The following is a 24,677-nucleotide window of genomic DNA, read 5'->3' as shown; positions in this document are numbered from 1 at the left end:
GAGTACAGGTCTTTGCAAAGAAGAGTGAATTTTACAGAGACTACAGATCTTTGCAAAGAAGAGTGAATTTTTCTGATCAGAGATACACTTTTTGGGACACATCGTCTTAGTAGCAAGAGTGCAGATGGACCCGGGCAAGATTGAGACTATACGTGATTGGCCCGATTTGAAGAATGTCCATGAAGTTAGAAGCTTCTTGGGCTTATGTTCTTACTATCAGCGGTTCATTAGAAAGTTTGCAGAGGTTGCTTCCCCTATGCATATCTTGACACAGAAAGGAGTCCCTTTCTCGTGGGGATCCACAGAGGTGACTGCCTTTCAGACTTTGAAAGAGAAATTGACTACGGGACTAGGTTTGACTTTGCGGGATTTGCAAAAGTCATTCGAAGTGTATTGTGATGCTTGTGGTCGTAGTGTAGGTGTGGTCTTAATGCAAGAAGGCCATGTCATTGCCTATGAGAGCCGATTGTTTTCAAGGTCGGAATTGACAGCACAGATTTATGAGAAAGAGCTTTTGGCAGTTATCCATGCTCTTACTTAGTGGCGACATTACCTACTGAGAGCCGATTTTACGGTCTTCACTGATCATCAGAGTTTACGCTACTTCTTGTCACAGAAGCAGCTATCGGAAAAGCAGATGCGGTGGGCCTACATCTTGTCACAGTTTCACTTCCAGATTGTCCATGTGCAGGGACAAAAGAACTTGGTGGCAGATGCTTTGTCCTAGAAGCCGTTGTTCTTGGCTATTTCCGCGATTCATCATAGAAGCTTCGAGGACATGGTCGATCAGTATGCCACAGATCCAGATTTTTAAGATGGATTCAGTTGAATACAGAATGGGGAGGTAGTAGCGAGATGGCTACTTGATGAAGAAAACGATGTTGTGCGTTACACAACCGTTGAGGGAAAAGGTTCTAACCGAATGCTACTGTCCACCATTTACGGATCACCGCGGCATTGATACCACGTTGAGAGGTGTGAAGCGATACTTCTTTTGGTTGAGACTCAAGAAGGACGTGAACGATTTTGTACGCAGATGCTTGATATGCCAGAAGGTCAAGTTTGACAGGCATAAAGCACAGGATTGTTACAACCTTTACCTATTCCCACCCGCCCTTGGGAAAGTATTGCTATGGATTTCATTTTTGATCTCCCGAAGACATAGAGTGGGCATGATGGTATCTGGAGTGTTATTGACAGATTTAGTAAGCAAGCTGTTCATTGCCCAGATATTCAAATTACATGGCATGCCTAAGACAATAGTCTCTGACAGAGATCCCCGATTCACGAGTTTGTTTTGGAAGGCTATTTGGGAGAACATTGGCACACAGTTACAGTTCTTGTCATCTTCCACCCGCAGAAAGATGGGCAATCTGAGATTGCAAATTCAAACGTAAGGGATTTATTGAAGTCTTACATTTCGGATCAGAAGAACTCAATGGGAAAAGTTTTTGCCTTAGGTGGAATTTGCCTACAATAACATGATTCACTCTTTGACAGGGAAGGCGCCCTTTCAGATTATTGAAGGTGCTACGATGGTTCCCTTCTTCCTAAGCACGAAAGATAAGATTTTTGTAGCCGATTAGTACATGAGGGACTTGGACACTGCTTTTGCTAAGGTTCGGGAGGCTTTAGAGAAATCTCAGGAAAGACACAAGAAGGCACAAATTGACACCGTCACGATTTGAAATTAAAGAAAGACGATTGGGTGCTCTTACGTTTTGAGAAGGCAGGCCTGAGAAAGAAGAAGGGAAAGGAGCGTCTTTTTCCAAAGCTTAGCATGAGATACTATGGAAAAGATAAATGATGTCTCCTTTAGACGAAAGCTGCGATGTGCCCGATGATGGAGAGCCAGATGAGCAACCCGAAGTGGAGGAAATCGAAGAGATACTCGTTCTAGAACAGATATTGGCACATAAAAATAGAAAGATTAAAGGTAAAGTGATTAGGCGCTTCTTGGAACTTTACCTTCAAGCATTCGGTTTAGCATAGTCTACTCGAGAGAACCTCGATTTCAACCTGGGCGAAACTAGTGCAGCGGGTTTGCACAAGAGGCGAGTCACTCTGCTCCTTTGTCGATAGATTGCCCCGATTTTTGATATAGAGTCACTGATGTCCCTTTGGGTTTCAAGAATACTGGTGAGCTGACAATATTCTGTTGTATGACTTTATAAACTGGAATTCTCAATAATGAAAATGATACTGATTGAGTTGTACTTCACTTGTTTGAGTGCAGAAATTGATACACGAAATGATTGCAGCATTTCGGTCTCATAAATCTCTATAGACATAATTGAAATATGGATTAGTTAATCGGGCATTTGTGAGGTCCCTATTGGATCTAGATGCGATTGCTAAATACGTTGCCGATTAATCATGGTCTGAAATTTGGAATGATTTTTTAATGTGATTTGTCAGGTGATGTCTTGTGATGTGACTGTCGATTGATATATGTGCTAGATGTGTTGTTCCTAGTGCGTCGGTACTAACAGTCAGTGTCTGCTAAGACAGTTTATGGCCTCTGTCTGTTTTGCATGTGTAATCGAGGGCGATTACAATGATTTCAAGAGGGGGGTTAGTCACAAACTGGTGACGTGGCATTGTCTCTGATACACACAGAGCAGACCCGGACACTCACTGTATGGCAGACACGTTGCAACTCGAATTTTTCGGCGCAAAATCCGCTAACAAGCTGACGTGGCAGTACTATACGGACGCCCCGTAAAATCTGTTGACTGGTTGACGTGGCAGTTGTACGGAAATCTTCTTTTTCAGTGCTAGCTTATTTTTTGACAGTTTTTGAGACAGTTGCTTTATTTTTAAAAGCTTTTAAAGTTGAATGCTTTTGGGGCTCTGCTTTTGAGCATCCCTTGTACCAATAAATAAGTGGGCAAGGTCTTACTTCTCAGAGCATCTGGACGCAAAGTCTGAGAGTGAGCACCTACCTACTCTCTTGTACTTTGAACACAAATTAATACAAAAAGTAATACTGAAACTAGCGCTAGTCTTTGGGGCCAATATCTCTAGGCACGGAACTACGCTGGGCTATGTTGACTCAAGTGTGAATTGTGAACTATTTTTGAAGTGAATCTTTGCCTTTAAAAGGCCAAAATGACCTTTTAGGTCCCCTCGCCGCACTTAACAAGTTGGTGGATACTAGGAAATTAACTCAATAAAGGCAAAATGCCAAGGTGGGGTCACCAAGCGAAAATCCCTCGAGAACTGGACTACATGCATATTTGGACGTGGTCCCAATGGTGATAGATGGTCAGCTGACCAGTGGAAGTGCCATGGAAGCATCTCCTAAAATTTAGGGAACTGTTATTTTGGGCCATGAAATCTGTTCGTGTCATTAGCTCTAGAATGACAAGAGAAACATTTTATTACTTTGCCGCTAAGTCCACTAAGCAACAGGTTGAGATATTTTTAGACCGGAAGGTACAAAACGGGAAAACCATGCATGAGTGCCACTTGACACATTTTTGGACATTTTCCACCTTGAGAGAGAGAGAAGTGTTGAAATAAATGTGGGGGCTGCATTTTTCAGCCGTATGGTGGATTGTTGCAGGTACCACAGCTATTGTGTCCAAGCTTTCTCTCTCATGTACAATTTAGTGCAAGAAGTGATGTCCTGCACACTCTACACTGCTCTCTCTCTCTCCCCTACGTGTAGTAATGTGATGCCTCACAAGAGGGCTCTTCATTTGATCTACGTACAATTGTTTGGTCTTATGCTGCTGTGCCGAGGCAAGAGCCTCTTTGAGCAGGAACAGGAGTAGCTAACTGCTACTCCAAAAGCAAGCACCAGTGAGGGTGATAACCTCACCTTACACGTGCATTTTCAGCGTTGGTTATGCGCTGTTTTTGGGCTGTTTTGCAACCGTATGGATGCCAAAAGCATTGGGAACATTGCCCCACTGTTAAAGGACAGTTCTGGGACTGTTTAACCCTGAAAATAGGGTAAAAACCAGTAAATACAGCGAGCTGTAATTGCTGTTTTTGGGCTGAAAACAGAGGGTTTATGTCTTTGGAAGTGATTTTTAGCAGGGGGATTTGTCCAAGCCAAGTTTTGGGGCCGTTATGTTGCCTGGGAGAACATGTGTGATCTAGTTGGATACAGGTGAAGATCCCCAGGACTCTAGTTTTGTAAATGTACCCTCTACAGGAATAAAGAAATACTGAAAGAGGTGCCAGTTTTTGGGGCATACAGGTTGTTGGCGTCTGCTCGGAGCATTCTAGCTTGTGAGCGGTGTGTGCTTTGAAGTGATAATTCCCGTTTTTAGGTTCCTTCTACAAGGTTTCTCTGTGTTAAAGCTTAAAGTAAAGTTTCGGGTGAAAGCCAAAGTCTACTGCCCTAGGGCCGGTTTCATGGTTTCGGTGTCGAAACAGAATCACTTTTTCCTAAAGAAGCGAGCCTTGGTTGATTTGATGAAGGTATGGAGTACAAGAACGCGGGATTACACTAAGGCCAACAAAGGGAAGGGCATTATGGAAGAGGGATCCTCTTCGAAGGACATACAGGAAATTCCTACAGTGTTTATGAGGTTGGCAAGAGTTCACGGCCACGTTTGTCTGTACCTCCTGCTGAAGTGAATGCTCCTCCAATGCAAGACTCCATGATTGGGCAACTTGAAGATGATGCGTTCATGACTTAGTTAGTTGCTGTTGTGAACGTGTTTTCTCGACTGGTGCAAAACCCAAGGTTTATTGAATTTTTGCAAGCGCCACCTGTGCCACAGCAGAAGGCAACTCACACAGCTAGTAGAGCCCGTTGAGGCTCAAGCCTATGTACTTCATGCATCCTAGTAGGATAGGGGGCACTCGCATGTTGCGGAGTCAGGGGCTCCAAAACAAGTTCCTTCCATCCATGAATAGGTGGTTAGGATGCGTATTCTACAAGCTTTGCCAGTTCAGCCCGCCACCTTTCCAAGCCCGCATGATGTGTTACAAGGACAGGGAACCAATTTCCAGGCAATGCATCACGTTTTTCCACCACCCACGGTACATCCTAGGTATTTCGAGGGTGGATCTGTGTTCGAAAGTATGGTTGGTTATGCGCTTGGAAACCAACATTATATGCCAGGAATAGTGTTTGGGGGTGTGCAAGGCATGATGCCAAACCCCATGTATGGTAGCATCGGTATGCAACAAGGCTTTCAGAGCAACTAGGGCCAGTTTGGGGTGCCAAAGGGTAATTGTGACATGGCTGGTTTTTCTGGACAGCAGCCAGATATGGCACCTATGACGCAAAATGTCAATGGCCAAGACACGCCGATGATCCCTAACACAGTGCCCATGTTGCAGGCAATTCTCTATGACAATTTGGGGGCATTGGACAAACCAGAAGCTTACAAAGAAGGTGGTGCAACCTGTTAAGTATGAAACTTTCAACGGCTTTGAGGATAAGACGAAGGCTCTCACTTTCCTCCAGCAGTTTGATACAGCTTATGCAGGGGGGAATTTTATAGAGGCCTCCAAGGTCAGGAAAGCTGCCACCTTCTTGAAACGCAATGCGCTTACATGGTGGACGACTCTCTTGATGCAAGGACAGGCACCCCGCCACATGGGTATACTTTAAGCAAATGTTTGAATCTGCATGGCTGTCAAATGAATTTTGAAGCCGACGTCATGACGGTTTGGCACCAACTCACCGTGGCTACTTGCAAGAGCCTCCAGGAGTACAATCGGAGGTTTTGTAAATCATTACTCTCAGCAACCTCCTACAGGTTTGTGCCATTGATAGAGCAGATAGAGAAGTATTGTTGTGGGTTGCCTAAAGGGCTTCGAGATTACTGTACAAAGAACAGAGTGACTACCCTTACTCAGCTTATGGAAGTTGCCAACACTTGTCTTGCCTTGTTGAAGGGAGAGGACAGTGGATTTATGGGCAACGTAGAAGGGAGGCAGCAAAAGAAAAATTCAGCAAAGAAGCCCTTTGCAAAAGCGGCTCCTGAAGCATCACAGGAGTCAGAAAAGGACCACAAGGGTAAGGACTCAGCCGGGACTTCTATAATTAAAAATCATCTTTCTTTGTACTTGATCTTTGCACTTGATGTTTCAGATAATTGTCTGTCAAATTTATCCGTGTTAGATACAGAAAGGTCAGCATTTTTGCGAGAGTTTAATGATTGTTTTTCTGATTCATTACAATCTCAATTGCCGCCGGAGAGGCTTGACGACCATGCGAGAAATTTGGTGCCAAGGTGTAGCCCACCAAACAGTCCTCGCTATAGGGTTAGTGCAGCACAACAGAAAGAGATTATGGGCCAGATAGAGGAGCTTTTAGACAAGGGGTTGATTCAGCCTAGTTCTTCACCTTTTAGCTCCCCGGTGCGTTTATTGCAGAAGAAGGATGGCTCTTGGCGCATGTTTATTGACTACCGTGCGTTAAATAAGAATACCATCAAGAACAAGTTTCCTATTCCAAGGATTGATTATATTCTTCACCTTTTAGAGGGTGCTGTAATTTTCAGCAGGATAGACCTTAAGAGTGGGTATCATCAGATTCGTATAAGGCCAAAGGATGTGCACAAGACTAAGAGCTTCTGCCCGTGATTCATGCGCTTTCTAATTGGAAGCACTACCTCTTAGGTTAATTTTGTTGTCCAGACAGATCATCAGACATTGCGATACTTCTTGACATAGTCAAAGCTATCCGAAAAGTATATGCGATGGGCAAACATTCTTTCTATGTTTCACTTCCAGATTATGCATGTGGAAGGCAAGAAGAATGTTGTGGCTTATGCGTTATCAAGAAAGCCACAAATATCAGCTGTGTCAATTCCTTATCATCATGAGCTTGATGAGATGTAGGAACAATATGCTACAGATGAAGATTCCGAAAGGATTTTTGAACAGTTGCAAGAGGGGCAACAACATGAGCACTACTCCTTAGAGACGGTTTTATTTTGATGCATGGCAGACTTTGTGTTACTAAGCCAATGCGACGTAATGTCATGGTAGAAAGTCATGTCTCACTGTATGCAGGGCATCGTGGTATTGATGTGACAGTTTTAAGCGGTAGAGACATTCTTTTATTGGCCTACTTTGAGTAGAGATGTGGATGCCTTTGTGCGAGCATGTGTGATTTGCCAAAAGGTCAAGTGTGACAAGCAAAAGGCACCAGGGTTGTTACAGCCACTGCCAATTCCGGATACGTCATGGGAAAGCATTGCTATGGACTTCATCTTTGATATTCCAAGAACGCTGACAGGGAATGATGGTATATGACCCATTTGCAAGTTCAACAAGCAAGCCCATTTTATTTCTGCAGCGAAGAAGATAAAGTATGACGAGATGGCACGGTTGTTCATGTACAATGTGTTTAAGTACCATGGTATGCCACAATCGTTTGTCACTGATCGTGATCCTCGCATGACAAGTTTGTTTTGGAGAGGATTGTTTGAGAACATAGGCACTACGCTCAAGTTCTTGTCTTCGTTCATCCACAAACTGATGGACACTCAGAAGAGGCTAATTCTACTGTCTTGGATCTATTGAAATGCTATGTGCCAGATAATAAGGGCAAGTGGGAATTGTATTTGACTATGCTTGAGTATGCGTACAACAATACAATGCATTCGTCCACAGGCAAGGCACCTTTTGAGATTCTTGAAGATGGCAAAAAGGTTCCTTCCATTTTGCATACAATGGACAAGATCCTTGAGGCAAATCGATATGTTGAGAACATGGATGAAACGTATAAGAAGATTAAGCTTGCCTGAAAGTGCGAAGCAGACGGTTCTAGTAGGTGCGCGTCGCGATGTAGTGCAGGTTTGGGGCAAGAAGCAGGACGGAGTGCAGTAGAGAAGAAGCGCTAGCAATCGAAAGCACAGAGAGAGAGAGAGAGAGAGAGAGAGAGAGAGAGAGAGAGAGAGAGAGAGAGAGAGAGAGAGAGAGCTCACGTTTTTGGGGAAAACTCAATAAGTGAGTTTTGGGTTTTCTCACTTTTATTATAAATGACTTAAAAAAAATGTGTCCACGTTCAATGTGAACTTGGACAAAGTATAAAAATGTACAAAAAGGGGTTATTTAGGCCTTTAACCCAACAACCTCCCACTTAAAGGCATAAATGACGCCTTTAAGTTAACCAACTCCCACCAGCTGTGTACAATGCTCATGTGGAGCTTTAGCAAGACTCTCGGTGAGAACATCTGTAAGGTTATCCTGTGTATGTATCTTTGTCAAGGCGACTAGACCATCCTCCAATACCTGACGTATGAAGTGGTACCGCACATCTATGTGTTTGGTACGCGCATGAAACATGGCATTTTTGGCTAAGTAGATAGCACTCTAGCTATCATAACCCAACACGAGTGTATGAGCAGGCATGCCACGTTCTTTTGCGAGTCTACCCAACCAAATGGCATTCTTTGAAGCCTCTGTGGTTGAAATATATTCAACCTCAGTAGTACTCAATGCCACAATTTTCTGCAACCTAGAACACCAAGAGACTGCATCACCAGCAATAGCAAATACATATCCACTGGTAGATTTCTTGGTATCCATGTCACCTGCTATGTTTGCATCACAATATCCTTGGTTAAGTCACTTTTTCCATAACAAATACACTTTGACTGTTTACCTTTCAAATATCTCAAAATGCATTTGATAGCTTCCCAATGCTCTTTGCCAGGATTCGACATGTATCGACTAACAATTCCCACTGCATAAGCAATGTCGGGACGAGTAGCAACCATAGCATACATAAGAGAACCACAAGCTGATGCTTATGGGATTCCCTTCATTGCTTTCAATGCCACCTCATCCTTTGGACAATCTGCTTTGCTAAGCTTAGTGTATGCAGGTAAAGGTACTCCAAGAGGCTTAGCATCAGCCATATTAAACCTGTCAAGTACTTTTGCAATGTACCTTTCTTGAGATAAAAACAACAATTTCAGCTCCCTATCTCTTTTAATACGCATGCCCAAAATATGCTCTGCATCACCCAAGTCCTTCATAGCAAATACGGAATTTCGCTTACGTTTCAAAGCATCAAGACTAGTCTTATGTTTCTTAGCAAGCAGCATGTCATCAACATAGAGAACAAGTATGATGGGACTACAATCTTCATCCCTTTTCGTATATGAACACTGATCTGCATGGCTGCGTTTAAAGCCTTGAGACAGCATAAAAGTGTCAAACTTCTTATACCACTACCGTGATGATTGTCTCAAACCATAGAGAGCCCTTTTCAGTTTGCATACAAGTTCCTCGCGTGTAGGAACTATAAAACCTTCAGGTTGTTTCATGTATATGTCCTCTTCAATGTCACCATGCAAAGACGCTTTCTTTGCATCCATTTGATTCAATTCCAAATCAAGCACCGCAACGAGAGCAAAACGGACACGTAAAGTTGTAAGCTTTACAACATGAGAAAAGATTTCTTGAAAATCAATTCCTTCTTTCTGTGCATATCCTTTTGCAACCAATCTTCCCTTGTACTTGGATTTTTCATCCACAATCTTAATCTTGTATACCCATTTGTTAGGAAGAGCCTTCCTCCCTGTAGACAATGGCATAAGATCCCAAGTATCATTTGCATACAAGGATTTCATTTCCTCTTGCATTACAAGCTCCCACTTACTGCATGATCCGCATGACTTAGCCTCTTTATAAGTAAGAGGTTCACCCTCATCTGTCAACATTACATATTCAAAGAGGGGTTAAATCTCTACAGTTGCCTTCTCGAACGAGTTGACCTACATACTCAATGATCTACATTCTCAGGCAACGGTTCTACATCATAAGGCAACTCATTTTCAGCTCTATCATGCTGTTGAAAATCATTTTCAGCCAATTCAGGTGGCTTTCCATCCTCATTAGGAGCATCAAAATCATGTTCTACCTTTTCTGGCTCATGGTTAACCGGCTGATTATCAATTTCCGCTTGCGGTAATACATCAGGAGGCTCTTTTTCAACATCAACGGGTGGCACGGAAGGCTGAAATTTGATTGTTTTCTTGTCAGCATCAAATTTTATAGCATTCTTAAGCAATTTTGCTTCATTGAACACTACATCTCGGTTGCGTATTACCTTTCTAAATTGCGGTAACCACACTCTATAGCCCATTTCACCTTCTTCCTCATAACCTAGGAAGACTCCTTTAATGGACTTCATATCAAACTTTGTTCTCAAGTCATTGCGTATATGAACAAAAGCTTCGCATCCAAATACTCTCAAATGATCATAAGAGGCAGGTTTTGTTAGACCAAACCTCCTCTAAAATGTCATTTTTCAGTGTACTATTAAAAGAGCGATTGCAAATATGAAATGTAGTTTTCAATGCCTCCCCTCAAAACTCTTGAGAAAGATTAGCGGTGGACAACATGCAACGCACTCTCTCACATAAAGTACGATTATACCTCTCAGCCACACCATTAGAAGACGGATTACAAGGGCCTGTCAACCACTGTAACAGGGAATGGGGGGAACACAGCCCGAACGTTCTGAAACGGCGTTCCGGACGAGTCCCGTTCCCGAAACGGAGATGGGAATGGAACGCCGTTCCGGAAATGGGTGTAACCGGAACGATGTTCCGGAATGGGCGGAACATGAGGCGGAACGACGAAACGTGGGGCGGAACGAGCAAAAGTAGGCATTTGGGGGGAAAAAAGTGGGCTTTTGGGGGCAGATTTGGGACTGTTTGGGGAACATATTTGGTGACGTTTGAGAGCAGGTTAGGGGGCAGATTTGGGTGCAGTTTTGGGACTGTTTAGGAGTTTATTTGGGACTAAGCTGAATGGAGGTAATTCAATCCTTACATAGGTGGACCGTTCCAGCCCTGTTCCCATTCCGGGCCCCCCTCCTCCTCCTTGTTCCCGTCCTGTTCCGGACCCTCCCGTTCCTGTTACCCGTTCTCGTTATGGGTAACTATGCTGCCAACTCCCTTTTAATCCCATTTTCATCACAAAAACGTTGAAATTGAACAGATACATACTCTCCTCCATTATCAGATTTGAGACATTTAATCTTAGCACTCTTTTGAGTAATGACAAAAGCATGAAACTTCTTAAAAGCATTAAAAGTCTCACTCTTACTTTTCAACAAATGCACCCATCCTTTCCTAGTACAATCATCAATGAATGTAACAAAATACAATGCACCACCAAAAGACTTAACAGGCATAGTGCATACCTCGGAGTGAATAAAATTAAGAGGATTAGCTTTGCGAGAGACACTAGAGTAATAAGAAGATTTCTTTTGCTTTCCATAAAGACAATCGTTACAAAAATCCTAGTTTTTACCTTTTACATCAACCCTCTTCAGAGAGGAAAGCACATCAATACCCTTTTGGCTCATATGGCCAAGTCTCTTATGCCACAATTCCGTGTGTAAAGCAACTTCAACAATAGCAAGAAACTTGTCAGGCAAAGCTTTGCATCGAAGATAGTATAAAGTACCTCTTTTAGACCCTTTTGCAACAAGCATAGAGCCCTTAAGCAACTTCCATGAACCCCCAGCAAAGATAGTAGTATAACCATGTGTATCTAACTGGCCAACAGATAGTAAACTTTTCTTAATGCTTGGTAGAAACCTAACATCATTCAACACAAGCTCTTGACCATTGTTAAGAGCCAAACGCATAGTACCCATTCCCTCAATATTGCAAGCAAAATTATCACCAAGGTACATCTTGCCATAATTGCCTGCAGCATATGTACCAAAACACTCCAAAGATGGAGTCACATGGAATGAAGCACCAAAATCCACTATCCATGACTAGGATAGGCCATCATTAGCAGTGAGCAAGGCATCAATGACATCTTTTTTCGAGATAAGCATGTCTTCTGCATTAGCTATCACCAAATTTGAGGGACATGAAGCCGCATCCAAGATTTCCTCAACGTCTGACAACTCCTCAATGACCACACTAGAGGAATCACCTACTTATTTTTCCCCTTTCTTCTCATCTTTCTTCTTCTTTTCTTGCGTTTCCTTCTTCCTTTCCTGCTCTTTCTTGAAATACCTGCAATCGGGTTTCTTGTGACCCTTTCTGCCACATTGATAACAAGTGACATCTTTATCTTTTGTCTTGCTCTTACTTCTATTTTGAGTCTTGTTACCTGCATCACGCTTTTAATTTCTACCTCTTGCATTGTAGGCAGAATTGTCACCTTTCCCACTAGACTTGCGTCTAATCTCTTCATTGAGAATTGACCCTCTCACACCGTCATAAGTGAGGGAGGGTGGGACTGTTACTCAAGAAGACAACCAAAGTTTCCTATGTATCTGGCAATGTCATAAGCAAGATAATAGCTTTCAGCTTATCATCGAATTGCTGAAGCCCACTGTCGTACACCTGACTCAACACACCTGTAAAGCTGATGACTCAACACAGATATGCTAGACTCGCCCTTCAGTCTTACACAGGTGGAGATTACTAGACTCATTCGTTAGGACCTGATTGAGCTAGATACAATGAGGACATGGATAGAGCCGCCACAAGAGTTGGGCACGAAGATGGCTTTCAATAGAGAGCATCTTCTCTAGCTCACAGGAGATGAGTTTGTGATTCGACCTTGCTACATGCCGACTAACTTCTTGTCCGCGGGTGAAAATACTGTTTCACAGTGACCATACAATGTTCGACTATTTGTAACTTCAAAAAGAGGGTCTCAAAAATTAAACGAAAATCATCGGAAAGAAACCAACAACTAAGGTTAGCAGTTGCCACGTCCTGGTGACACCTACCCTCTTCAATGATGGCTCCGAGTGTCAGAATATGGTCAAGAGTGGAGAAGCCTCTCCTTAAACCAGCTTGGCCAGCTGCTCATATGCCTTCGCTGCTCAAGGATAGATGCATACAACCATGCCAATGTGTGTCCAATCATAATAGTACGGTAGTTTCCTGCCTCTGTAGGATCACCCGCCATGAAGATAGGCACAATAGTAGATAGTCTCCAAGTTTCAGGTAGACCCTCACACATGATACGATTGAACAGAACTGCAAGAACCTCTGTCAGCATATCTCTAGCATGTATGAAGTGCTCTGCTACTAGACCATCATGATCATATGCCCTCCTGGTTCTCATCCTGCCAATGGCCGTCTTTACCATCTTAGTGGTAAAGAAGGTACTCGTAGATGGGCATGGCTCAAGAGGATCTGGAGGGGGTGTCTGTCCAAGGACCGTATATAAGGATGTTGCATACTGACCCACACATTAGGAGAAGTAATCAGTGGAGGAGGGGATGCCCATGAAAGAAACACCATGCCTCGCCTGAGTCTCTACTCAAGAACAACTGGTATAAGACTCGTTCCATTTGAGCTAGGAATGCTCGCTTCTTCCGTCGCACAAGGCGCTTGAAGGCCGAGACTATCTGTGATTGATGACCCCTAGGAGAAGATCTCTCTGAAGCTGTGCTCTCGTCTCTCGACACTCCTCGTCATACCAACCGTTCTGAGGCATGGTCCCATAACGCCGTCTCTGATTAGGTTGAGTGTGTGGGTATGTCTTTGTTGTTGCATCATGCAATGTCTCAATCAGTAAAGTGGTGATCTCCTCCACTGAGAGTCGACTGGCTGCTGTACATAGACGAGGATTGAGAAAGGTGATTGACCTCTAGGCCCAACATAGACTAAGGTACTGAGGGGAAAGTAGCATATGGAAATGTATAAAAATCAGCCTGTGTCGGCCCTCAGACTCACCCACATGTATCTAGCATGATCGTCTCTTCTCACAATGTGTCGGAGTGGCCGTAGCTCCTCTCTAAATAATACTGCTACTCCCCTCGATCCTTTGCGCCCATGCTTAGATCGTGTGTCAGTCTGGCAAGCTGTCTGCCATCTATATCCTGTCACATGTGGCATCATCTGTCCAAGGGCCTGATGAGTCTTTGAGAAGAATATAATGTCCCTGTCCCAAAAGCTATCCTCAAAGGCACCCACATCCAACCTATAAGATCCATTACAATTCAAGACTGCCATCTTCAATTTGGTCCCAGAGGTCTCACACCGTCATGTAGAGCATCCCTCTACAATCACCACCAGACTGCCATCTTCAATATGGTCCCATAGGTCTCACACCGTCATGTAGAGCATCCCTCTACAATCACCACCCGACCATCTTTGTAGAAGGTAGTCTTTCCCTTCTCCCTTGCTGTTGTAATCTCTAGCATCACCTCTCTCAATTGTGAGAGGGTGAGATCATCACCGAGAAAATTACCTGTCTTCTTGAGGGTTGGCCTCTTCTTCAAGAACTCCTCCTCCTCTAAAGAGAGGAAATGTAGTACGAGTGCTCTTTACTTTTTGAGGACTCTCCTGAGCCTTCACTCCTCTTGCCCACCCTCCATGCCTTTGTGTTGTGTAAAGGCTTCTCCATTCTCATCATGGACATGAGGCTTGTGACCTATTTTTTAACTTTTATTGATATCCTTGAGGGCGGTGACCCTCACATGTAAGGCACGTAGCCGCCTTCTTTGCTCTTCTTCGAGGGTCATGTCAATGATGGCGGGTGTAGAAGAAGCCTCTGTACCTTTCCCTTTCTTGGCGACCTCGATTCATTTCTCGGACGCCTCCAATGTCTTGGTGATGACCTCGACCCAAGATGACTTCTTTTCCTCCTCCTCCTTGATGACCCGCACTTGTTCTTTGATTCCTCCATCATGGAAGGCTGAAATTCCCCTTCTTCAAGTCGCCCACTTTTGACTTCAAGAAGCTCACCTTGTAGATTTCGGGGATGATGGACTCTTGGATGACTTTCTCCTCAAGCGAAGCAATTTTCCTATGTATGCCATCTTTTTCTTCGGTCCATCTTTGAAGAGAAGGGCTCCTCTCCTTCTTCCACTTCGTTTCTCCATTCTCTCATTTCCTTCTCTATTGCTGACATCCTCTTTCCTGTCCGCATGAATGAGGCTTTGTGGGCGGTCGGCGAGGGATGCGTCTTCTTACACGTGGGAGAAGCCGTTGGCACTCCCGTGATGCTTCCGATGAGAGAGAGAGAGAGAGAGAGAGAGAGAGAGAGAGAGAGAGAGAGAGAGAGAGAGAGAGTAAAATAGCAAATTAATACAAGAAACCCTAAAAAAAAAGCAAGAAATGCTTGTGAAACCTTTAAAAACAACAAAAACGTAGATTTAAAACCCTACAAAGTAGCAAAAACAATGGCAAAACCCTAAAAAACAACAAAAACTGGTTTCGAAACCCTAAAAAGCAGAAAGAAACAATGACGAAATCCTAAAAAACAGAAAAAAACATTGACGAAACCTTAAAAATAGCAAAAAAACAGAGAAAAATCACTAAGAACAGCAAAGAAGAAGTGACGAAACCGTAAAAACAGAGAGAGAGAGAGAGAGAGAGAGAGAGAGAGAGAGAGAGAGAGAGAGAGAGAGAGAGAGAGCTTTGCTCTGCATCGCATAATCATCAACCCCCCCAACCCACTTCACTCACATTCACAAACATTCAATTATAGCTTGGGGGGTTGGGGGGTGGGGGGGGAGCTAGCTTAGTGGACTCCATACAGTTCCATTCACATGTTTATGGAGATGTCGGAAGCAGGACGGATACACTCTCAGCATTAACTTGTTGCAAAATGTTCTCCTCTCTGCAGCTCAGTTAAGGATCGGCTTCCAACAACCATCAACTCTGAGATAACAGCTCTGAAGAAATCCTAGTGATGGGACGAGGCATTGCGGTCATTGTTATTTGACCAGCAGATTAGACCTCTACCGCTAGTTCCAATTTGGGAGCACGATTCGTCTTCCCCTGCAGTAGTCTATGTTGCAGATAGGCAGATTGAAATGTGGCTGAAGTCCTAGGTATCCCTGTACTCTGTGTCTCATATGTCCTAATATGTGTCAAAAAAAGAGAGAAGCTCGTGTTGTGTCAGAGTATAGTCCCCAATGAATGTTACCTCGTGACTCGTTAGTGTAACTACTTCATGGTACACTCATTTAGTCGCACCGTCCTTAGAGTGTATATACTTTTTGCTATTCTGAATCTACTGACAGCTCACACAAACTTTTAGCCTTTTAAAAACATTGATTCTTACTTCGTTTCTTTCTGTGTTTCTGTCTCAAGTTGTGAAGTGCATTCAAATGTGATGTGCAGATGTTCCAGCACAGGGTTCTACATCGGTACCATCAGAAGACGAAGTAGTGGATGATAGGAGTCATAAAGAAATTGCTTCAAGTGACGCTCTCTCCAAAAATGACTCAGACCCTCTCAAACCTATCAGTACAGCCGAGGTTCTGTTCCCACAACCAGGCCAGGGTGGTGTAATGTCAAACGAAGGAGTTCAGAAGTCTTTACCTGAAGGTTTTTTTGATAATGTGGACGCTGACTACAGAGCTCGTGGACTAGAGCCTCCAAAATACAACATACAGTGGGTATTTGCTTATCTATTTATTACCCAACATGCAAAGTTTACCGTGATGATTTTTTTTTTGAAACACCTTCCTACAGAGATGAATGGAAGGACTTTGAAAAGTCGATTCGTGATGATCTGCAAGAAGTAGATTTGAGACTGGAAGAGGAGGAGGTATGTGGGCGATGGGTGTTGACCAATGCAATACTGGATGAGAAAAGTTAACAAGATTTAAATGTCAATCTTGCAGTTTGATGCAGCTGAAGACAGGGAACAGCTAGAGAGTCTGCAACAAAGGTATCTTAAATTCCTTCTTGTGCTCCATGGGAAGGATGATGATTCTTCTACAATCTTAGATACTTTATGGATTGCACTTTTTGAATCTGCGCAGAGAGCTACGTGATCGGGTTGAGAAGCTCAAGAGGAAGGAGCATGAACAAGTAGAAACTACAGAGATCACAGAGGTCATAGCCAAAGTGACATCAAGAAAACCTTTTATGAATGTCAATCTCTCACTGGATGAGGACTCTACTACTGATGGTGATAGTGAGGATGAAAATGCACTCTTGGATTGGAGAGCAAAACAGTTCCAAGGCAAGTAGTTGGAAGAACCTATCTCAACCTTGCATCACATCCTTCGCTGCCAGGTCAACATCCACTAATGGTAGACCAACGTGCTGAGATGATACCGATTTTCCACTACTTGGGCTGGGGTCAGTATGACCTCTTCATCCTCATTGTGCCGATTGTATTTGGTGGTGTCCACGCCAATCCCTTCCTACCACACCTGCCATAATTGGCTCAGCTTTGTAGGAAACTTGAGGATGATTGAAAATACCTTCATACATAATGTATGTCCACATACCAATGTCTCTCTCTCTCTCTCTCTCTCTCTCTCTCTCTCTCACATAACATGTCTTGAGTTCAACTCTCCTAGTCAGATAGATCTTTAAGGTCTCTTGGGATAGTTTCCTACGACGTTAAAATTCTCTTCTTCATTCTCTCTCTGTGCGCGTGATGATTGGGGGCTAATCTTTACCCAGCTTTAACACTATGTTTGCAACAAGCTCGAGCAGTCTACCTCTGCTGAATATTTTCTACTGTACCGTTGCATATAGTAATGTGCTTCCCGAGTCAAGCTAGCTCATAAACTTGTAAGCATCTTTCATCTGTTGACCATAGTCAGTGCTTCAAGTGAGCAACTAGCACACACGAATGTAGGTATATCTCGTCTTATTATGGAGGTCTGGAAATAAGAGTACGATGTTTTCTATTTGGCCTCTTCACCTTTTGAACATAATAATTGTTGCATGAAGCACCATCGCACCATTATCTCTCCCCTCCTTACCAATTGGTAAAATTTGTTCCACTGTTTTAACTTTACATCACTGTCTTTTTTGGATTCTTCTTTTTGAAGGGTTCTTCTCTATTGGTTGGATTGTAACTCTCCATCCAAACATGCAATGTCTATGGGCCATACTGTTGTCAAGCACTTCACATCAAGGAAAATTGAACGAAACATCAAGCCTTTGCTTTGCCAGCTTTTGCATTCCTATCTTCTTATCTGTGTAACTATTCATGTGCAGGTAGAGCAGCCTTATAAGCTTTTGAGTTTGTTTTGTGACATTGTTATCACAAAGGTTTTTACTTTCTTGTGGAAGTGTTTGAAAAAGAAAAATACAAGCTAGCAGTTTTGCCCTTTGTTTTGGCTCTTTTTCTCCCTATTGTGCATCTCCTATTTTGCTTAGACAAAGGTGTCTATATTGTTCATTAGATTATGCATATGGAAATTATAAATATCGCAGTGCTGGGAATGTGCAAAGATACCAGCAACGGGCTTATCGCATCATGTGTATGGATACGATGCGCTTGCATATGTAAAAAGACTTTCTTACAAGATTGACAATGCAACTTATCCCAAAATGTTGAAGTTTTTTGAAACATTTAAGATAAGATGTACTAGTGGCATTGTTCTACCTACACACATGCTCAAAATATGTTGCTTCCATTGTATTTGAGCTTTCATGTATGCAAATCTTGAATTTCTTGATTGTGAAAAGTGTTGCCGATGAGTAAGATGACTCTAGGTGGCTAGAGAAGTTTTATCCCCTAAGCACATGTGCGTGGTGAAAATAGTGTGGTGTGACGTCTTGAAACGTTTTTCCCCCCTATACAATTGCAAAACTTTGTCCATGCATATTGATAATACAATTGCAAGTTGTTGTAGCATTATTAGTTTTCATTGAATTTTTTGCTTTAACTATGAGCTTGTGTCTAGTGATGTTGATTTGTGGGGGCTTGTTTATGAATGCAACCAGCATTATTAGTGTTCATTGAATTTAGCTTTAACTATGAGCTTGCGTCTAGTGGTGTTGATTTGTGGGGGCTTGTTTACGGATGCAACCATCATTGAAATGTCTTAACACAACTTTGGAGGACTTTGAGCTGTGAAGAAATCACCATTGTGCCATCGAGTTGGGCGTTGGAACACTCTTGAGTGAGATGGCACCAAGGGGTGATGTCGGTAATGTGTTGCCAACATGTAAGATGGCTTGAATTGATCTATAAAAAGGTCTCCCTCATCCCAAGGTTAGGTTTCTAGATGGTTAGACCAATTTGAGACTTTGATTGGGTGACCCCTCACGAAGCATTTGCCTAGTCGTGCATGTGCATCGCCATTCCTAGAAAGGGTCCTCTTTTGGGAGGTTTTTCCTCCCCATTTTCCAACGATATTGACAAGGAAATTTAGAAAATATACACATATGGATGGCATGTATCAACAAGCTCTCATTGTTCATTGCAAAGACGATGAAAGTGTGAGTGAGAGAAACCAATCAAAGCTTGGTTAAGACAATTGTATGAAAAAATACATCTTCAACTAGTATCTCAAAATTTAGGAGAGGAGAAGAAAAAGAAGATTGATATGACCATTTCATGTTCTTCTTGTTTTTCATACAGCTAAGGAAGCTTCAGAGGAGATTACCTTGTCAAGGGTGTAGATGTAACCATATACCTAAAAATCAATCTCTATGAGGTATTGGACCCTTGGGGAAGGCTACCAAGGTGACGACATTGGCCCACGCCTCCAATACCCTAGAACAAGCTCTTTGTCAGATATGAGGGAGTTCTTTGCATAAGCCTTCAATTTCAATCCCAACATCGACTCCTAACATACAAAATTAAGTGGTTGAGAAGGAGCAAACGATCAAGGAAACTCCAAGCACGCTAGAGAACCCTCCAAACCATACTCTACTTTTGATAAGAGGAGGCTAAGGTACACTGATTTTTATTGATTATTCACATCTTGTTTTGTGCAAGGATGCTTCGCCACGGGCCTACATGATAACTAATTATGGGGTCAGCAAACCATATCCTGTTGTGTGCACAATTGATGTTCACACCATTATGACTAGGCAATCCTCATCACCTGCATCATTGAACGAGCATCATGCCTGCACACTGAAAATTTTAGAGAAGGAAATTGTGCAGAGGCACCGCATGTTTGACAGATCCTCCCTCTAGAATCTCACTTGCATTTATCATGTGAAGAAGAACAAACACTCCTGAAAGCGAATTGATAATGAATATTGGAACATGCAATTGTGAGACTGAGACCCATTATATATCAAACCCAAATGTATATATCATAAGATGTTACATACCAAGATGGATGACCAAATCTAAAGCACAGTAAAGCACAGTACATTTACATCATGTATATTCTGTATAATGGTAAGTCGAGCAGAAAGACAGAAAACATAATACAAACCTGCTAATTTTTAATCGGAAGCACCTTTCGATAAGCTACTTTGCAATGCAAGCAACAAGCCCAAACTACACACCATAACGAGTAAATACTGAAAACTCAACAGAAGGCCTTGGTTGTATATTCAGCGAGGTTATCTTGTACTTGCACACCTGATATCTGCTGGCTTCAACCAAGTTGACTTGCTAATGGTGAAAGCTCAATGGTCGCTGTACAAACCTTCGAGGTGCAGAGATGGAGATGAACTTTCCACAGAGTCAAGGGGATAGCTGGGGTGTCATACGAAGGAAAGGTAGGTGACGGGGCTTGAAATTTTGAATGAGAGCAAGCACTTGATCTTTAGAAATGCGGCGCATGCTTTTGTGCAATCCCATACACACTCCTTGGCAGCTTCCATAAGTGACTTATTTTTCGCAGCAAAACTCTTCCAGAAACTTTCAAAGAAGTGCGATTTTGGGATGGTTTTCTTGCCTGTCAGTTGGAGATAAGCCCTGGCAGCTTGTTTGAGCAATTCATCTTTGAAGTTCACCTGAGATGGGTCACACCATTCGAGTTCCTTTACCTGCGAAGAGCTCCTCTTCTTTGAGGGCGGCGCCACCATCAAATCACCCAAGCTTATGTACTCAAGCTTCAGTGAGTTGAACTCATCAAATTCTGCGCTTTTCCCATTATGCAGGTCTGCCACCCAAGACACGTCCTTGGGCAGAGCCTGCACTTTGTCTAGCCTTACATGAGTAGCTGGATGGTCTTCTCCAGCACAAGGCAGGTAAAGTCACAATGAAAATTGAGAAGCACATCAAGAATCCCATGATCAGCTCTCTGCTCGTATTCAGTTCCATGGAAGAAGACTCAAATGAGTAACCTACCAATCCAATGCTACCTACCGTGAGCTTATTGAAGCACAAAAAAGTACCATTTAGATGAGCCGTGCATCAGCCAACACATTGAAATGAAAAACATAACAATATACCACTCACTAAATGGCAACGGTACAAAACACGCTGACAGTCCTTTTGAATAGGAGACGAGATTAGTTTAGATATGTGAGATGCAAAGAGCCCCGTTCCTTGGAGTACTACACATGCAGTGATTGCCAAATGGAGTAATCGTTCAATCAAGTCATAAGTTCGCATGCTGACCAAATGTTGTTGCCTGCTAATCATGAATAAAGATGCCAAACAACTAGAAGTTTGTGATTGCACAGCAAGTAATGGCATCCCTAGCATCATCGGAGGGCCAAACTTTGAAATTGTGTAACAACATCCTTGTTTGGCTTCCAAAATTCATGTAGTGATACACAAGCTTGAATGACTATCTATTTCTTCAACTAACTGAAACATACAAATGTCAAGCGCATGCTAGCTTCACTAAAATATCGTGCACAAGAATGGCAAAGCGTCTCCATAGTGCACACTCCTTGGGTGCATTGTCTTTGAAAATTTTATAGAGATTTGTAGTGTGTCTCTTGGGTTGAGTATGTTAGATGATTGTGGTCCTAGATTGGAGTGTGTCTCCTGGACTGGGGATGTCAAATTATTTTTGCTCCTGGATTGGAGTGTTGCGAATTGTATTGTGTCACCTGTCATAGCCCAAATTCTAGGGGAGGGTTGTTGGATTTATGGGCTTTGGCCTACGCTCATGTTTCTTCCTGTGAATTTTCTCTAGTCTATTAGGATGCCTAAATGGCATTGGGCATGCATACCCTATATGGTAGCATGTGACCACTTTCCACCTAGGAATACCGATTAAGTGGATGATGTATTATTTGATGATGTCACTCATGAGGTCATCTATTGCATGCCTATATATGAGGCATTGTACATGTTCATTGCAAGTGGTCAAGTACAAGCTAATTTAGTTATCAATGAGTCTACATTGTACACACACACACACACACACACACACACACACACACACACACACACCAACACACCATGAAAGGCACTCTCTTGCACGCACCTTGATCCAACGGGGGGGAGAGGGGAGGGACACACACAAAAACACACACATAGTATTCACCCTTCAATGTGGGCTACGTGCCAAGTAGGTAGGTGAGAAACCTCCTAAATGACCCTACAACCTTCTCTCTTCTTGGTGTTCCTCTATTTCCTTATATTATGTGGAGGGCTGCTTTTTAATGTGTCATGGATCATTGCTTAACATACCATACATAATACCCATCTAGTCAATCTACTGACCCTTGAATGTGGCCGAGCCACGAAGTAGGGGGGCACCCTCCTAAGTGACCCTTTGGCCTTTCTCTCTTCTTAACATTCCTCTCTTTTCTTATATTTCGTTGAGGGTTGCTCCTTAATGTGTTGTGTGTCAATTCTTATGGAAAAGATAGTTTTTAAGGGACATATGAGGGAGGAAAAAATTCATGGTATCAATCTAGTGCTATTCAGCAACCCAAGATGATAAAGCCACCATGACCTAGGAACTTCTAACTTACAGATTGTGACTAAGTACATTCATTGAGTAATATCATAACCTTGATATAGAGGTCCTTGAATACATCCATGCATAGCCTTGTGCATCGTGTGTTTTGCTCCTTGCACCTTCTCCTTTAATTCTATGAAGAGCAAGAGATCATATTGCAGAGAATACATTCCATGGTAGCTACACATTAAACCAAGTATCTTAACACAAGTGCACAAATGCACTAATGTGTCATAGCTAATCCTTCACTAAAAGAAAAAAACATGGTCTTTTGAAAGCATTCCAATAAGTGACAAAATTTGAGGAGAAACCTTAGTAGGGCTTATGAGCTTAATCATTACCTTGCACTATATCTGGAGGTAGGCCGTATGGTATGTAGAGAAATATAGTGAAAATTGATTGCATCGATGTGAGTGTTGAAATGAGTTAAGCAAATGTTCTTGATGATGCCCATAGGTGTATATTAATGATGAGGGCTTATGAGCTTAATCATTACCTTGCACTATATCTGGAGGTAAGCCATATGGTATGTAGAGATATATAGTGAAAATTGATTGCACCAATGTGAGTGTTGAGATGAGTTAAGCAAATGTTCTTGATGATGTCCACTACAGGTGTATATTGAAGAATTTTACACCCCTGCAAGTGTTTAGATGAGTTGAACAAATGTCATTGAGATTGTCCCCCCATACCTTTTCAGAAGGTTTATTGTCCTCAAAGCTTAATCCCTAGCAAATGCCCATTAGTGTGATAAGTTCAAGATCAAATCTTTAATTGAAAAAGACTAAAACGTGCATAACCCATGCTAGTTTATGCAGTTCGTTTAATAAAATGTGTGCTTTTGTATACATAGCGTTAGACATCTATTTGCCATCAAAATGGGATAATTGCCTAAATAATAGTGTATGACCTACTGACCATTACTCATTCTTGCCCTGTATATATAATGAAGTCGCTTAATACAAAGCTCAAAATTTCTTCTAAAAGACTCGAGGTAAATTAAGGAAATGTGTAGCCCCATTCATCCAAGATAACTAGCCTCAACAATGTACTTTGTGATGGACACAGAAAAGGAACTTCTTCCAAACTATGTATAATATCAATATCAACTATATGTAGCATACATAATTTGTTGCCTTTTGGTCCTAGTGGAAAAAACTACCTACCTATTTCATAGGGGCCATCTCTATTTACTGTGATAGACGATTGTGAAACTATAAGTGCTTTTGTACGCACTTCATAGTCATCTCTCACAACAATTATGATCGTTATAAATAAAATAGCAAGCATGATTATATGAACGACATCCGTTCAAAAAATCATCATAAATTACTGGAAAGTTTTTTTGAGAACTCATCTTCAACTATGCATGATCAATGCTAGGGCAAGCTTTTGAGCAATGTAAATGGATTGAAAATCATGTCTATTACCACCATCAATTAGTTATAATGACATTTTCCCTTGAATAGTTCCTTTGATCTCAATAAGTGTGTGGGGGAGAAATGGAGTTACCTTGACCATGGTGGTTGTCATTACTTAATATTTTGATAGTACGCTTCACCAATATAAGCAACATCTTCACAATCATTTCTTGTTGATTTCCATGGTCAATCGTGTTGATAAAACTGTTTGTTGAAGAGCGCATGTGCCATGTGTGAACACATCCTTAGTGAATGGAATATTCAAGATACCAAAGAATAGTCCATCCTCACTAGTATTCCAGATGCCAAAGATATGCCACAAAGAAACTTCTAGCACCTTCTACAAGCTTTATAGCCTAAAACTCCTAGATGCTATTAACTAGATAGCTATAGCTTATTCTATGCCTATATAAAAGCACTCATACACACATTAAAACTTGGTTACCTAATCCTCCAAAATGCGCTTAACACGTGCACCCACTTTATACCCATGATTATGTTTGTGTCATTAAGCTTATTTGCCTACTCTCAATCTCCCCATAGCATGTCCACCATGCCCTCTTGTTTGGGATCATTTTCATGATTCGGCTTCTTATCCATGTTCCCTCTTAATTTGCACGGTAACTTTCTAGTTTTCCTTTATAGGTTCTTTGGAAGCTAATCCTATTATATTTTGCAATTTTGTCTCTAATTGCCCTGTTTACCAATACTTCTTCAAATTTTTGGAAGATATGGTTTTATTTGCTCAA

General features: G+C 42.2%; 1 protein-coding gene and 1 pseudogene across 4 annotated transcripts in view; one reads left to right on the top strand and one right to left on the bottom strand.

Moving 5' to 3' along the window:
* Positions 1–17,184, top strand: part of LOC147423176 (protein ABA AND ROS SENSITIVE 1-like) — a 138,367-nt gene extending 121,183 nt beyond the window's left edge. For all 4 annotated transcript variants that reach the window (XM_086501387.1, XM_086501385.1, XM_086501386.1 and 1 more), the window contains 4 exons: positions 16,047–16,320; positions 16,401–16,476; positions 16,553–16,599; positions 16,694–17,184. In XM_086501387.1, the coding sequence (XP_086357513.1) occupies positions 16,047–16,320; positions 16,401–16,476; positions 16,553–16,599; positions 16,694–16,904 (608 nt within the window). In that variant the 3' untranslated portion in view covers positions 16,905–17,184. The remainder of the gene's footprint in view (positions 1–16,046; positions 16,321–16,400; positions 16,477–16,552; positions 16,600–16,693) is intronic.
* A 2,754-nt stretch (positions 17,185–19,938) lies between these two features.
* On the bottom strand, positions 19,939–24,152 carry LOC147423175 (uncharacterized; annotated as a pseudogene).
* Positions 24,153–24,677: the final 525 nt, after the last annotated feature.

Source organism: Adiantum capillus-veneris, chromosome 26 (assembly GCF_014529385.1).
Source record: "Adiantum capillus-veneris isolate H3 chromosome 26, ASM1452938v2, whole genome shotgun sequence".
In the NCBI taxonomy this organism is placed as follows: domain Eukaryota; kingdom Viridiplantae; phylum Streptophyta; class Polypodiopsida; order Polypodiales; family Pteridaceae; genus Adiantum; species Adiantum capillus-veneris.
Note: the sequence above shows the minus strand (reverse complement) of the source record. Positions and strands in the feature narration are given on the sequence as shown.